The 17555-nt window shown below is 40.9% G+C and overlaps 1 protein-coding gene across 2 annotated transcripts in view; it reads left to right on the top strand.

Annotated features, from left to right (window-relative positions):
• The first annotated feature begins 3454 nt into the window (after positions 1–3454).
• Positions 3455–17555, top strand: part of FAT3 (FAT atypical cadherin 3) — a 336114-nt gene continuing 322013 nt past the window's right edge. For both annotated transcript variants that reach the window (XM_075727102.1, XM_075727095.1), the window contains exon 1: positions 3455–6749. In XM_075727102.1, the coding sequence (XP_075583217.1) occupies positions 3455–6749 (3295 nt within the window). The remainder of the gene's footprint in view (positions 6750–17555) is intronic.

The following is a 17555-nucleotide window of genomic DNA, read 5'->3' as shown; positions in this document are numbered from 1 at the left end:
TTCTAGGTGGAATTTAGTGTTTCAGGACTGATCCTGATTGCACTGAACCACTAAAACTTCATACGCTATTGACATGACTGGATTTACAGCAGTGTATTTGAGATTAGGTCTTAGCCGTGGCTTTCTCTAAAAATAAATAGATAAATGGAATGGGATCTTAAAGTTGTCGTATTATATTGCCTGGGATATACACAACCTTTTCATTAGGTTTGCCTAATCACATAGCTTTGTAAATATCTACTTTGATGCCTGCCACAGCAGAGTCTGTACCCTGGGGTATGGATAACCTGAAGGTAAAGTTTTAAATCATTTTTGCTTGTAGCAATGAATTTCTCAGGAAAACTGTTTTCCAGTTACAGTGGACCTGGAAACTTGATGTTGATGGCCATGAATGACAGAGAGAAGCCAGCTCAGACTGAGCTATGCTGTGGACAGGAGAAACTAGACCACCAAATGTGGTGTAAATAAGATAATACAATTAATTTCATGACTCCAAAGATACCTATTTCTGGGAAGCTGCTGAGCTGTGGTAAAGTAAGGTCTGGATGCTCATAAGAATCATAGCATCAGTCTTCATTGTAAGCCAGGAAAAATTCACTTTCTCTTAGCAGTGGGGAGAGGCTAGTATTGCAGTATAAAGGGAGGATGCTGAAGTGCTCTTGGTAAAAGGCAGTAACACAGTGGTTTGTCTGTTGAGTATTTTAATAATGCCACATCACAGAAGAGGCACAGCGCTTTATTTTGTTATGAGTTGCATCTCATTAGAATTTCTCGTTCCCCTTGCCTGGCTTTTTTTCGGCAGCATACCGTATATTGGTTGTATTTTCTACTTGAGATCATCATCTCCCATGCTAGGCTGAAGCAGCAGCTTTCAGTGGCAGTACTCAAAGTGATTCACATAAAGCCCCATGAAAATAAGGGACTTTGATATTTTCACACTGGTGGATTAAGTTGATGAATGTTTGCTGTGCTGAAAAATAAGGTGCCACTGCTCTGATCTTTTAGTTGAGTGAAATGGCAACAACAATTAAAAAAATCTTTCCTAGCTGGAGTAGAAAAATTCTATCCTGGGTCTCCTGGGCATCAACCTGACCATGGGGAGAGCATGGGGAGACACAAAGCATATTGGCGAACTGTATGTATTCGGTGTATAAAATGTATGGGTTGAAATGTTAGTCATAGGACTCACATGATACGTGCACAACAATTGAGTGGACATATTCAGAAAAGGAACTGCCACATGTAGTTGTGTGGTGATTTGCCTGTTACTGGGGAATGCAGTTCCAGGAGGTGATATAATCTTACATTTTAATTTTCTTTTTAAAGAGCTTACTTATTTCGTTGGTATAATAGAAAAGAAAATAAAAAGGAAACAAGTTGAGGGGGGAGAGCTGCATGTGAAAATAAGTGTACTGAAAGAGAAGTGCCTTGATAATTGATCAATTTGATTAATGTGTTAAGCAATGGATATAGACTGTGGGATCAGGAAGTTAAGTGTTTTGTGTGAACATTATAACATCAGTGCGATAAATTGATTGTCGTTAGTACTTAAAAGTGCAATAGTCGTTCAGTTATATTGGAAGTGATAACTAACATGAATTCATATTCCAAAACTTGCATGCAATTTATAAATCTCCTAGGGGATGTTGAAATCATGTTGGAAATTTAAATTAACCCCTGTCATTATCGACAACTTTTCCTATCCTTTTCCAGTCTGTATTCTAGCTTGGAGAAAACTACGTTTTCAAGCAGCTTTTAAATGACAGTGAGAACAATGTATGTGTGCAGTGGGTCTTTCAATAATTGCCTTTTAAAATTGATTTTTATGATTTCCATAAGTAGCAGTGAATGTACTCTGTAACAAAGAAGGTTATTCACACTGTCTTACTGTAAGCACCTGCCTAGTTTCCTCAGGCTCCTTTCCTCTCCTTTCAGTGGGAAGCGATAAGCAGGAGCCTGGCTCACAGCTTCTGCAGCACCCTCCAGCAACCTTCAGCTGGTTTCTTCCACTTACCTTGTCTCCATTTAACCTCCCAATATAGATTGCTGAATCAAGGCACTGGGGCTATTCCACAACAGGACTGTATGGAGGAACTCCAAATCTTCCCCAAGTGGCTGATTATTAGGTGCATTTCAATACTTAGATTTATAATGAGCCTTTTGAAATCAATGGAAAGGTTCTCACTGCTTTGAGGTGGCTGGAGTGGGGCAGACTGGGTTGAGATAGACTGCTGGAGATGGAGCCATGTGCCTTACTTGTAGCCAAATTTTGCTTGGGGTTGCCAAATTTAAATGTGGTGCAAGCTCAAATTCACTCCTTCTAAGCAAGGATGTGTTTATGCTCTTGCTGGTTGGGATGGCCCATTGGCAGCAGGACAGGCAGTAGATTGGAAGAGGTCTTTACCCTTCTTAGGTTGGGATGGCAGTAGTATGCAGCGAATGGAGCATTTGTTGGACATCCAGAAAAAAATGTTCTTCTGTGTCCTCATTTAGTGTGTGTTACCCAGTGTATTTGGTAGAAAGCGGTGACCATAATTACGGATGCATTGTGGTACATATGCAAGAGTAAAGTCCTATGGACTATCTCAGCTGTGCTGTTTCCTAACCTGAGTCTTCACCTGGGAGCTTTATCAAACAGTTTTATTTTCTTCGTTGTATTTTGTCTGTTCTCAGTACCTGGGTATATGTATGCATATGTATATTTGTATTCAATTGCATTTCGTTAGCTAGAATTCTTTCTTAACTTTGATTTTTCTGAAGGTGTCTGTAATTACAGTAATGGCTGGGTAGGGATTTTTATGTACTACTTGTTCTTGGTGGCTCAAATTTCATCAACTATGTGATCTTTCTTAACTGTCCATAAAAAAACTGGTAACATTTGACTATCACAGTGCTACATACATAATGAAAATCCTGTCTCCTTTCCAAACATTGCAACGAAAAATGAGTTTTCCAATATGCTCTGAAAACAAACAAGTTCAGGCTTAGTTGGAGCTACTGGTAAATAAAACCAGTAATTTCTGTATGTGGTTCATCCTCTTATATAAACTTATTCAAATGTGTGTATCTGATTTTAGTTTTTTTCAATGTAATTATTATTCTGGACTGTGTGCGTGTGGTAGGGTCTCGTAGGTTTTTTTATGTTCAAAAAGTTTATAAACATACATATATATTTTTATGTATTAGTGCATGTTTCTATGCATGCGTACGTATTACACACTCACGCACATGTAAAAATATATTCCAATACTGCTGATTTTGTGTGTGTATGTGTGTGTATAGTGCTCTCCCTTTCTGTTTTGTTAAATATGCAGTGACTAGTTACTGCATATATTTTAATTTTAATTAGAAATTTAATAAGTAATTTTGACATGACACCTCACAGTACAGTTTTTATCTCTTGACCAACCATTTGCTGTTTTCTTTCTGTGTCACAGGGTGAAAGAATGATGTGATGGAGGTGAATATGGGCTGCTGGTCAGGCTCACGGCCACCTCCGTCATGCCTTGCCCTTCTGATTGTCAAGTTCCTGGTGTCTGTTTGCCAGGTAGCTCACGGGACCACCCCACTTGGCTTTCACTTTACACATTCCACTTACAATGCTACCGTGTATGAGAATTCAGCAGCCAGGACCTATGTCAACAGTCAAACGAGGATGGGCATTACCTTGTCTGACCTTTCATGGGATATCAAGTACAGGATAGTGTCTGGCGATGACGAGGGCTTTTTTAAAGCAGAGGAAGTCATCATTGCTGACTTTTGCTTCCTAAGAATAAGGACTAAAGGTGGGAATTCTGCTATATTGAACAGAGAAATCCAGGACAACTATTTATTGATGGTGAAAGGATCTGTCAGAGGAGAGGACTTGGAAGCATGGACAAAAGTGAACATCCAGGTTTTGGACATGAATGACTTAAGACCTTTGTTTTCACCAACCACATACTCTGTCACGATAGCAGAAAGCACTCCATTAAGGACTAGCATTGCACAGGTGACTGCAACAGATGCGGATATTGGGTCCAATGGTGAATTTTATTATTACTTCAAAAACAAAGTTGATCTCTTCTCAGTTCATCCTACGAGTGGTGTTATCTCTTTAAGTGGCCGGTTAAACTATGATGAGAAAAACAGATACGATCTTGAGATTTTGGCTGTGGACCGTGGGATGAAGCTTTATGGAAACAACGGCGTAAGCAGCACTGCCAAGCTTTATGTTCACATTGAACGTATAAATGAACATGCCCCAACGATAAATGTAGTAACCCATATTCCCTTCCCATCAGACAAGGAGCCTACCTATGCAGTTGTTAACATTGATGACCTAGATGAAGGAGCCAATGGAGAAATAGAATCTGTTTCTATTGTGGCTGGAGATCCACTAGAACAGTTCTTTCTGACTAAAGAAGGTAAATGGATGAATGAGTACAAAATCAAAGAAAGAAAGCCTATTGATTGGGACAGCTTCCCCTATGGTTATAACCTGACTCTCCAAGCCAAGGACAAAGGATCTCCTCAGAAATTTTCTGCGGTCAAACTGGTCCACATTGCTAGTCCCAAGAAAGAAAGTATCCCCATGAAGTTTGAAAAGGAAGCATATGATGTTTCGATCAGTGAATTTTCACCTCCTGGTGTGGTGGTTGCAGTGGTTAAGCTGATGCCTGAGCCACAGGGTGTGGAATATAGAATCTCCCCAAGTGAGGAAGCTGAGTATTTTAAGATCAATCCCAACACAGGCCTTATTACTACTGCTCGTCCTTTGAAAATCATTGAGAAGGATCTCTATGAATTAGAAGTATATACGAACAAAGGTGGTGATTTAAAAGGACAGGTTACTGTCAGGTTAGAAGATGCCAATGATCACACTCCAGAGTTCCAGCAGCCCTCCTACAGCTCGTTTGTCAACGAAAGCGTCTCTGTGGGGTCTAGCATTTTGGCAGTTTCAGCAGTTGATAAAGATAGGGGAGAAAACGGATACATAACATACAGCATTGCCAGTCTGAACTCATTACCATTTACAATAAACCAGTTTACAGGTGTCATCAGCACATCTGAAGAACTGGATTTTGAGTCCTCACCAGAAAGCTACAGGTTCATTGTGAGAGCTTCCGACTGGGGTTCTCCCTACCGCCATGAAAGCGAGGTGAATGTCACCATATATATAGGCAATGTCAATGATAACAAACCCCTGTTTGAAAAAGTGGCGTGTCAGGGGGTGATTTCATCTGATTTTCCTGTTGGTGGTCATATCACTGCTGTTTCTGCAATAGACATAGATGAGTTAGAGCTTGTGAAGTACAAAATAATCTCTGGAAATGAACTCGGCATTTTTTATTTAAATCCTGACTCTGGTGTCCTGCAACTTAAAAAATCTCTGATTAATTCTGGCATAAAGAACAGCAATTTTGGCCTTAAAATAACGGCAACTGATGGAGAGAACTTTGCTGATGCTATGTTTGTTAATATTTCAGTAGTTCATGGGAAAGTGTCTTCAAAGACCTTTAGCTGTAGAGAAACTAGAGTTGCTCAGAAGCTAGCAGAAAAATTACTCAAAAAGGCAAAAGCAAATGTGAAGCTGAATTTGGAAGATGGTTTTCTTGATTTTTATTCGGTGAACAGGCAGGCACCACATTTTGACAAATCATTCCCTACTGATGTAAAGGTATCAGAGGATCTGCCAGTTGGTGCCACCATCCTGAGGATAAAAGCCTATGATGCAGACTCAGGCTTTAATGGGAGAGTAGTTTATACAATTTCTGATGGTAATGTAGATAGTTGTTTCAACATTGATATGGAGACAGGGGTACTTAATGTTCTTATGCCGTTGGACCGTGAAAAAACAGAGCTCTATCTCCTTAATATTACAGTTTACGATTTAGGTAATCCACAGAAATCTGCATGGAGACTGTTGACTGTCACTGTGGAGGATGCAAATGATAACATGCCTGTTTTTTTACAGGACAGTTACTCAGTTAATGTTTTAGAAAGTACAAGTCTTGGTACAGAGATTATCCAGGTAGAAGCCAGAGATAAAGACCTAGGATCCAATGGTGAAGTGACTTACTCAGTACTGACAGACACCCAGCAATTTGCCATCAACAGTTCCACGGGAATGGTGTATGTGGCTGATCAGCTGGACAGGGAATCAAAAGCAAACTACACGCTGAAGGTTGAGGCTAGGGACAAAGCAGAGAGTGGCCATCAGCAGTTTTCCATTGTGCCTCTGAAGGTTTTTTTGGATGATGTCAATGATTGCTCTCCAGCCTTTATACCATCCAGCTACAATGTGAAGGTTCTTGAGGACCTGCCAGTTGGCACTGTCATAGCTTGGTTGGAAACTCATGATCCAGATCTCGGCTTGGGAGGTCAAGTCCGTTACTCACTGGTGAACGATTACAATGGGCGGTTTGAGATAGACAAAGCGAGTGGCGCCATCCGCTTGAACAAAGAACTTGATTATGAGAAGCAGCAGTTCTACAACCTGACTGTGCGTGCGAAGGACAAGGGGCGCCCAGTTTCTCTCTCTTCTGTTTCTTTTGTGGAAGTTGAAGTGGTGGATGTTAACGAAAATCTCTATACCCCCTATTTTCCTGACTTTGCCGTCATTGGATCTGTAAAGGAAAACTCCCGCATTGGTACAAGTGTTTTGCAAGTTGTTGCTCGAGATGAGGACTCTGGAAGGGATGGAGAGATCCAGTATTCCATCAGGGATGGCAGCGGCCTGGGGAGATTCAGCATAGATGAAGAAACTGGTGAGTTTTGTTTCTAATTTCCTTTTCCCTTCGTAGAGGTTTTTGCAAAAGCAAAGCTTAGGCATAATTATTTTCTGCCCTTAACAAGAAGTTCAGTTCTACTTAATAGGCAAGATAAAATTATAAATAAGGATTTTCCAGGCACAGCAATGACATGATTTAATTACCTGGTTACATTCCTCACTCTGTGGTGTGAAATAAGACATTCCTTTTCAGCAGCGGTGTGATGGCTCCATTTAGAAAGCAGTGATAGTTACGGAATTACTCGCTTCCAGTCACTGTTATTATCTGTTGATCATTGTAAATTACTTAGGTCACCTGCACAGAATGACCCTGAATGTGGTGTTAAACCTAATGAAAGGAAATAAGGAACATGAAACTAGAATTATTTCATCCTAAAACCTATTTTTGGTCTTGTTCTTATTGTTGGTGGGAGTGATTTTTCATGGGAGTTAGCAGTCTGGAATGATATGCCATTCTGTATAATACGCTTTCTTGTAGCATGGTGTTCATCAGTGTTGGCATGCTCATGTAAAGGTAGAAATACAGGGAAAGATGCTAACTGTAAACCAACTGTGCTGGCTTTCCCTTGGAGGTGGTAGAATATGAACATCGATGTTAGAAAACAGTATTAATACAGTGAAGATTTTCAAGATGCTGAACTTCACTACTGCGCCAACCTATTGGAAAAAGTGGAAAATACTAAGTATAAAAGGCTATCTAGTAAAATGCTTAACAAGCTGGCTGTTTAAATGTCTGATAGATGTTGGGATTAATGGTGCAGATGTGGTACTAGAAGTAGTGAGGAAATTAGAAAATATTAGTCAACAGTTTCAGAAATTCTATTAAATATGTTAGGTCTGTGGGTTTACTGTGGTTTATGCAGACTTTGTATGTCTTTTTCTAAAGCTTTTAATTGAGAATGTGGTATTAAAACATAAGATTAAAATGTATGTTTTGGCAAAATCAAACTGTTTAATCAAATGTCAACTTTCTAAACTGAACATTATGAAAAACAGACGACATTACAAATGCTGTGGATCGTGTCTAGGCATAAGCAGTGAAAAATATTTTTATTCTATTTGTGCTATAGTCTCTCTGCTGCAGCTGTGCACAGATGACACAGTCAAAACCTTGTGTCCAGAAACATCAAACTTGAGTGTCAAAAGTCAAGAGGGTGCCTACTTTAATTTCCAGAAATGTTAAGAACTTGCATATCCTACAGTGCTAATAGCAGTTGAAGACATTCGGGCAGCATTATTTAGGCAGTTGAACATGAATTTCAATTTTAAGCTTCAGCATTTGAAAATTTTGGCCTACCTGCTTATTCAATAGCATCAATTTCAGCTAAATGGGTTCTTTATAAAGTAATGGGAAACTGGTCCAAATGCTGCAGTGTTGGTCTGAAAATCTCAAGATTCAACATTTAATGAACTGAAATGAATTGTTAGGGAAAGTAAGTTAGTGCGTGTCGCTCATTAATTAATTAACCAGGGTTTTTAGCCTGTAGCTAGACTAGTAGGGGCGATAGCCTATAATAAGGAAGGGCCCCCATTCAGTAAAGCACAAATCATGTTTTGACATGAGTGGGAATTGTACTCAATATTCCACATTAAACATACTTAGTTTCTTTCCAGAATTGAAATCTAGTTGGGAGGGTACCCCACAAACTGCCTCCCAGAACTTTAGAAGTTGCATATCTTTGTCTTTTTTTCATTCTTTCACAAGTATTTTCAGGAAAATGAACCAACCAAGTGGCTTGTCCTGTTTCACCAAACCATTTCAGAAGACACTTTATAATCTAGCAGATCAAAAAACTCTTTTGGATTCTTTTTCTATCTGTTTTCCTCAACTGTTCAGTACAACTTCAGCCTTCTTGAAACCATCTTGGGGAACACTCAGGTGCATAGCTGCAGCCAAGGGGGTATGAAGAGCAAGGCTTGGGGGTTCAGCGGTTACCCTGAGTCGTGCTGTTGTAACCCGAGTGCAGAATTTGACCTGCTGTGTCAAATAGGACTCAACATTAATACTCTGCTGTTGAACTTGTGGCGACTTAAATGTTGCTGAATGATGAATCAGCTTTCTAGCTGTAGAAAAGAGCTCAAGTCACATACTGAATTAATTTACAAAGAGATAGCTGTTTATTTACTTTGAGCACAGTTAATTTGTCACTTTTAAACTGACGGACTCTATTGGCTTATGCACCGTCTCTCCTGAAATTTGTGAAGGTAAGCAGGAGCGTGAAGTACAACAAATCAATAGTTTTGGCTGCTGCCTTAATGAAAAGAAGACTGCAGTATCCATTATAATCATTAGGATATAAGCGGGGCCAAATTCATCCTGATATGTGAGCAGGCTGGACTCCAAGCAAATGTGTGCTTTCAGCAAAATTCTGCTAGAGTGCGTTATTTTTATTCTTCTGCAATATTCGATCTTAATGGTGTCACCCCATGTGCTGAGTGATATGTGCCTGTGCTCCGTGAGGCATGTCGGTACTGAGGAGGGGAAACGGTGCAGAGATGCCTGAGGAGGAGCAGGCCTGCATGGTGGATCCACACCGCACCAAGCTGTTGGCATGGTGGCTTCGTTCTTGTTCCACTAGATGTATACAGGTGCATATAGGTGCATCTAACTCCACTGAACTTGATTTGGCTTGTGGTGTGGGTGCCACGACACGCTGGTCTCCATTTAGGTCTGAAGAGTGGTTTGCGGTCAGTGCGCTTGCGAGTCTTGTCCATATTGGCCAATACGGATCTCTCTGCATAGGGTATACGTGCAAATCCTGGTGCTGTTGCAGTTTGATAAGAGATGTGCCATGTGGGTGAGCCTGGGATTTTCTTCCCACAGTGCTGCTGCTCTTTGCCTTGTGCTGTAGAAAATTGGTTTTGAGGATTATCATTGTTGTGTTACTGCATTCACTGTTAAATACTGTAGTTCATAGGTGGTAGTAACCAGAAGCGCAGCGAGCGTTTGCCAGCTAGAAGTATTTGCTGAAGTGAAATTTTACATGTATTTGGTCCCACAGCCTTGTGAATCACTTCCAAACTTGTTTCAGTGTATTTACTTTCCTTATCCAGGAGGCAAAGCCAGTACAAATTTGTAAATCAATAAAAACTCTCCTGAAGTAGATGGCAGCAGTTCCTAACCTCCTCCAACTTCATCCCTGGTTTCTCACTAGTACCTTAGCCAGAAGACTAAATTTCTCATGGGTTTACAGCTCAACTCATGATTCATAGCTAAAAAACTGGTTTAAGATTTTCCTAGAGGTTAAAAAAAAAGGATTTTTTTTTTAATAGAGGACTCTTATTTGTTGATTCAAGCCTCAGTGGAGATTGAGTTTGTTGCCAGCCTACGTGTACAGTTCAAACTCATTGATTTTCTATCTTCATTGGCTTGTTTATTGACTGTTGGTATAAATGTCACAAGCTTGCCATTTAAGATCCTTGCACTGAAGGACACATAATGTCATCCTGCCATTTATGGATTCTCTTTCTCCTTCTCTCTCCTGTTCAGAACTGCCTTTTTTTTTTGCGTCCCTCTCATTCTCTTGGACGCCTGAGATGTAATCTATATGATGAAATATGGTCATCTACAGTCAGAACTAGTCACTGCAGGTTTTCCTTACAGTCAACAGAGAGAAATGGGCAATTGAGAAATACGTTTCATTTTACCCTAAAGTAAGCATATGAAGTAAGTTGGATGAATCATGCTCTAAAAATGTGCATTCTTCTCTGAACTATGAAAGGTCCTTGTATGACTAGCTCAAGAGGTAGATGTCTACACTGAACACCTTGCTTTGGTCAGATGTAACCAATCCCTGTTAACTGTAAACCAACTGTAAACAAGAATATATGCTGTCAGGTTCACATGGTAGATAATATGTGTAGACTCCTCTCTACCAGTTTGATGTTTTTAGCCTAATTTCAGGGAATTGTCTTTCAATATGAAGCCCGCACATAAATGTACTTCTAAAAATAAAAACTGGAAAGAAGGTTTTTAAGAGTATAAGAGATGAGAGTTGTGCGGCTAATATTCTACAATTTTTCATTTTCTGAGAATACAGTGCTGGACAGGAGCATCCCACCATCTTTTCCATCTATACAAAGTCTTCAAGATCTGATGCTGTGACCTTATTTGTGGAAGTAGAGGGTTACCTTCCCCTTATGCAACTCAGGAGCTATGGAGAAGCCCGAGCCATTTCTTTATGTCTAGTACTGCTTTCCGCCTGGTGTGTTTCTCCAAACTCCTCACCAGTCTGCTAATGTAATTTCCTTAGAAGAGAATTGTGTAAAAAACCCTTTATATTTTCAGATTGTTGTAACACAAAATGAGCAGAGATCTGTTAAGATTTTTGTGGGATGATGGTGTTCTCTGAGTTTTCATCCTAGTGATGGCTCTAATAGATCTAACTGTCTTCTGGAAACGGTCTCTGCCAGAGATACTCTACTGCCTTCATAACCCCCTGGGTTTTCTCAGCTCTGGTATGTACACTGTCATAGTGCTGATACCACAGCAAAATGGTGGGTTTTTGCTGCCTCAGGAGCTGGTGGTGACTCCAGCAAATGCATATGGGTTTATGGTACCATCTGCCTTGGGTGACTAATTGCCATCTAGCAGTACCTGTTTTCTGGCTGCTGTGGGGACTTGGACAACTAGTGAGACTTCCTGACTTCTCAAAAGGTTGAGTTAGATGAGATCAGTCCTAGCCTAAACGCTGACATCTTCCTTCTCATTTTTTGATGATTTGTGGTTCAGCTAAACAGCATTTTTGACTCAAGCTCCACTTTTTAGTCTGGCATCTGTTTCTATTCTGTGCACAGTTGATGTAACAGCCTGGCACTCGAAGAGTTTCTATATTTACCCCTACACTACCCGTGGATGTACTAGTAATAGCAAATGAATGAAGTGAATTCTAGAGCAGAAGAAAGACCAGACACACTCAACATCTTCTGCTGCAGAGACTTCTGTAGGCTTGATTGGAGTTGGTGTGGCAGTGCCCTGGCATGTGAGGAATGACTAACTCCACTGCATAGGTGGGAAAACTGAAGCAGTAAATCTTTTTCTGCTTCTCAGGAAAGCATTGAAACATCTTCCTAAGTCCCACTGGAATTGAACACGGAGATAAAATAGTGGCATTAATGAAATGCTTAGGGGATCTTTAATGTTCTTGCAAAGCCCATAAGCATGGATTTAAGCAACGCTTTCAAAACTTACTACCTCATTTCCTAAGGTTATTCGGGAGTCTAAGTGCCCTTATTTTCATTGTGGCTTTAAGTTTAGGCATTAGCTAGCACTAATTTCCACCCCTGTAGAGGCCCCCTGGTAAGAACATGAGCTGGAGATGACCCTGTTAACTTGTTATCTTTAGGTGTTTTCAGCCCTGAAATTCAAATCAGTAAGCCAAGCCTGTCTTTCATGGTGCTGAAATCTTAAAGATACTATTCAATGGAGGTGGAGTGCAGATTATTGTAGACTCCATGGATTTATTTATGGTGCCAAGGATAGCAGCTGGATCTTCTATTTTTTTACCTTTTAAGGCACCTCATGAGTGATAGAAATTCCTGACAAACTGTGGCTAGAGTCTAAAAAGAAGCCAGTAACCCTAATCATGTCTTCAAACAATTAATAATGGAAACTAGAAATACCAGATGATATAGTTTACAATAAACCAGACCTGGCTGCACTGTTACATCTGTCTGGCAGAACGGAATAAATTTATTGCTTCAGACTCTTTGCATCTTGTTGCCATCTTCTAAAATAGTTTTTGGTTATTGTGTATGCAAGTTGAAGGATACTTTCATTTATTACAATTTGAGTGGTCTGATAAATATTTATGTGGGACCATTACTAGCATTTCCTTGAAATAAAATCAAGTAAAAATGAAAATGGTTTGTGATACGTAATTTTTTTTTTCCCCTTGCTTGTTTAATTTTATGAAAGCGTGTAGGAGGTAGTGGGTAAATCTGGTTGGACTCACTTGTAGGATTGAATTCATTGTAGAGTTTTGAGGCAATGGTATTACATAATGTTTGTCGTTTTCCTGGTGAGTGTAGGCAAATTTCATTGCCCAGAGCCAGTATTTCAGAGTCACTTAATTATCCCAGGCTTCTAAAACCATTTTTCAAAGTAACTTCATGCCATACAACAAAACAAGTGCCAGTGGGTGTTGCTGGGAGGTGGCTCAGGAAAGGGGGATGCTTGTGGGGGAGGCACTCACAGCCACCACTGAGGACTGGAGATCATCGGTCCTCAGCCCGACCATGATGGCTCTCCTGAGCAGCCTCTCCGGGAAGGAGCGTGCCAGACAGATCACAGCACGGTCCTGGCCAAAATCTGGTCTGTCATCCTGTATCTGTGTCAGGCATGAATAAAGCGTTCCTGGGAACAGCTATTTCTGAGTCTGCAGTATTGTGTTATCATTGTTCTGTGAATTATCTCTGGCAGCTTTTAATAGTGCAAGCTTTCCTTCATTTATGATTTCCAATTTTAGGAAAGTAATTGTTAACATTTTTCTTTTTCTTTAAAATTAGTTGTGGTGGAAAAACAAGGGGTTTTGATAAATCTTGTGTCTGTGTGTTTGTAATTTCCCTGTCATTTGTAGCTGTAAATTAGTAAAGGAACAAGTCTTGTCTTGGTTTCACTGGAGTGAATTTGTTTAAATTTTTATTTAATACTATGAACCCTAAAACAATGCATCAGCTTACAAAAAGATTTACTTTAATGGGCCCTTAGTATCATTCTGGCATACTTTGAAAGTTTCCTAAGTGAGGCCAGTCGTGCAGAATTGTTCCGTTCAAGCTGTGCAGCTCTCTTGGCTTTATACCCCGTAAACCAGCTCATGATGTACAGTTTTTATAGGTCGCTGTAATTTGCATGTTTTCTCTTCTTTGGAAAATGTTTAGAGGATCTCCTTTATTATTCAGGATGCACCTGACGATAGGACATTTGATCTCAATCTCTGAGTAATTTATTTATTAATAATGAAATATGCAGTTTGTATTTCTTCCTAGCTGTCACCTTTATCACCCTTGAGATTTGTTTCCAAGAGTATTTTGTACTATCATGTGTTCTGTTATTCTCTCCCTTAGTGTGTAAGCCCAGAAGTGACCCCTACATTATCCTGTGCATCATGGTCCACTAAATTACACACAGGTGCTTCTGCAGAAAGTTTATGCCCAAAGTGCCAGCGAGGGGACCAAGCCACAAGGTAGCCAGTTAGATGAGACTGGAGGAAAATTGACTTCCAGTGTCTGGTGTTCAGTCTGAGCATCTGAGCACCAGCTTTATCCTGGCATCGCTTCAGACCATGATCTGACTTCCCATGTGAGCAGTTCATGGCAATTCAGAGGAAACTGGAGAAAAATCCATTTTAGCTCTTCCAAAGCACCAATGGAAGCCCAGGGATGTTGGGAAGTGATGTTGTTAATGCAGAACTGCAAGCTTATGAGCGTATGGAGGGCAATACAAGCAGTCCTGTTCTCCTGGGACGTACAAAGGAGGATGTTTCAACAGTGTCTAAGATTACATGGAGCCACTTTGGTGCACTGCCTAATCCTTTCCTGAAACAAGTCCAAGAGAGAGGAATGTCCAGTGGCCGATAAAATCGAGGACGCATCCTGCCATCTGACCCGTGTAGCAGGCTGTGTGGCTTTTTTAGGGAGCAGCAGAACTGGACAGAGACGGTCATGGGGCTGGTCTGGAGCAGAGACAGGTGGTAACACTGGACTATCAAAAATATAAGTCCACATATCTCTTCCCCTGCTTCAGTACATATGCAAGCTCCAGGATTTACTTTGGAAGCTGGATTAAAGGGTGCTTTTTATGAAGCTGTTTGCAGTTCAAGGACTACAAGTAATGGCGAATGAGGCACTTGGTAATCTCTTCTAATCTTTCAGTGCTCCCATTGCTAAAAAATATTCTTATATTTTAAGGCTGTTTGGCTAATTTCAGTGTTCATATCTTGGAACTTGTTAGGTCTTTGTCAGCAAAGTAAAAAGAAAATACAAAAAAAAAGTCCTTTTGCTGTCAGATCTCTTTCTCTTCATACGTACATGTTTACCTGAAAATAGATGCTGGGCAATGAGCTTCTATAGCTCACAGAACAAATTCTTTTAATCTGTAGTCTGCTGTTTAATGTAAACATCTTTATTACATTTTATACACTTATGGTGTCTTATTAGCATTGAAGTGTTGCCAATAAGAAATAACTGAGAGAAAGCCAAACTGAGTGTATGTGGGAAGGGAATTTTCATTGCAATTGGTTTGAATTAGGCGTTCGCACTAATAAATTTTTGTGTTTCTCAAAGTTGTCCAGTGGCATCAACCTGATCATTTTGCCCTTGCCTAACAAAAAAAAGGTAGATCTGTTTAGTTGTGCTTAGGAGTTTGTCATATCTTTCTCTTTTTCTGGTGATGTTTTGAGGACAGCTCTGTCGGCTCTGTGCCTTCAGTGTTTTGCAGAGCACGGGCAAGGACATGGGGTGGGAAGCTGCATGATCTCTCACTGCTGGCTGGGCCCTGGGCTGCCCTCCCTGGCACCATAATTAGGTGACATGGGGATTAAGTTGGACACATAACATGGGGCAGAGTTCATCTCGTATGGCTTCGCTTCCCTGGTTAAATATCTCACGTAGATTGGACATGACCATGTTGCTCAGCTAAGGTGAGATGAATCCTACTGCAGGTGGTGAAATGTGGTCAGGTGGGTCCTCCCCATGGTACCTGCCCTCTGCTTGTGCAAGTCCTGCTGTGGTGTACCGTGGGAGTGGGAAGTGTGTGAAGATGTAGGTCGGTGCTTGGCTTCCTCTGTGCTCTCTGCATCAGGGGTATGGGAAAGAAAATGGGGAGCGGGGGTCTGCAGAGATCTGTGCTACCCTCCAGACATGCCCCCATTTAAATGTCTGGGGGCATAGGAACGTGCTGCAGAGCTAACCTGCCCCTCCATTTAGACACACGTGTTGTTTTGCTCTTGGATGTCTGTACCATGTCCTGTAGATAGTAAACACACAACATCTTCATAGCCAACTATGCCTCAACTTTGCAGCTGTTCCCCACTGGTGACAGTCTGGTTACCACAGCCCCACTTCTAGCCTGAAGCTGCTTCTCTTAGGAAATGCTTTTCAGTTACTTTGATGATGTTTTCATCTCCGAGTTGAGCAAAATGTGCTCACTGTCCATGTATGAGTGAGTGGCAGTTCTCTGAGGTGACGGACTGGAGAGGTGTGCGGCTCTGGGGCTAAGGAGATGCTGAGATTTGGGTGTGGCTTGAGCTATGCGGCTGCTTTTGCCAGTGAAAATCAGTTTTTAGTTGTAAACCTGATCTTGTGGCCATTAGCACTGATGAATAATCATGCTAGTGACTATAAGGAATGAAATTAAACTTTCTTGCTTTACTTTATGTCAGGACTAATTATGAAGAAGTGCTTACATTGGCCTGAGAGTAATCTGATTGTGTGTGGTTTCAATAGCGCTCTGCTTCCACAATGTGACGGCTAGATCCGCCCATCTTTCACAACTGAAGCCTTCGTTTTTTCAGTTTTACTAAACTTTGCATAGTAAATTCATTTCAGATTTTAGATCATTGCAGCCCATAATCATAAAACCATAGAATCATAGAGTGCTTTGGGTTGGAAGGGACCTTGAGAGATCATCGAGCCCAACCCCCCTGCAGTGAGCAGGGATTGAACCTGTGAACTTGGCGTTATTAGCACCATGCTCTAACCAACTGAGCTAATAATGAATTATATGCATAATTATTTGGGGATTTGGCCTCTTCATTTGAAAGTTTTACTGAGAATTCGTGTTCTGGAAACGTAACTTTACCCATAGGTCACTAAAAATAGTTTTGCTTCTCACCACTGGTTCAGTTTATAAGGTAAAGATTTTCCAAAAAGTAAAAAAAAGAAACCCTAACTGTGAATCAGTTAAATTTTTAATAACTTTTTTTTTCCCCTCAAAAGCTTTATTTTTATGAGAGAATAACTATGGGATTTAATTAAATTTGCCAGAATACTTCACAGTCCCAGAACACCTTTCATCTAAAGTACACAAATTATTTTTCACATTTTAATGAAGGAAGCTCTTTGATGTACAACGTTTATGTAGTTTCCCATTTTACTGAAAGGATGTGAGAGGTGTAGATAAGTTAATAGTTTGATTCTTTTTCTTTGGGCAGGGGGGAATGACAATGTAGAAATTCATTAAAAACAGTGGGAACTTGAGGTGTTCAGCACCTCTGCGATGAAGCTGTACTTGGCCATAGCATACAGTGGCACATGGGACAGATTTTTCTGACTCCCAGCATGTCTTTCCATATGAGACCACCCTTCTTAAGCTATACAGGATCTTGGAGCTGGTTTTAAAAGGGCTGGATTTTATTGTTTCTTCTTGAGATGGTCTTTAAGGATGAATTGGTTGGCGCTGCACTACTTCTATTGGCTATATGAGGTGACGTTTATTACCTTGCCTTAATTATCATTAAGCAGTAGCTCTGAGGTGGTGGCAGATCACAGTCCAAGCCATCATCAGTGATAAACGCAGCTTCCTATGGGATGATAACCTTGTATTTTGCTGTTGCGGGGAGAGCACTGGATAGTGGCAAGCACCAGCAGTGTGTCCCGATCCAGGGCTAGCCGGAGTCCTGGGCTGCCCGCTGCGGCTCTCAGGGCTGCTGGCACCCGCAGGGGGATCAGAGCAAAACCTCAGCAGGACTTTGGGGCTGATTCTTGTGGGCAGTGCTGGGTGGTCGGAGCAGCTGCAGGTCCTTCCCAGGGATGGGGCAGCCTCCCTTGCTTTAACCATTCCCAG

The sequence above is a fragment of the Pelecanus crispus genome, chromosome 1 (genome assembly GCF_030463565.1).
Source record: "Pelecanus crispus isolate bPelCri1 chromosome 1, bPelCri1.pri, whole genome shotgun sequence".
NCBI lineage: Eukaryota > Metazoa > Chordata > Aves > Pelecaniformes > Pelecanidae > Pelecanus > Pelecanus crispus.
Note: the sequence above shows the minus strand (reverse complement) of the source record. Positions and strands in the feature narration are given on the sequence as shown.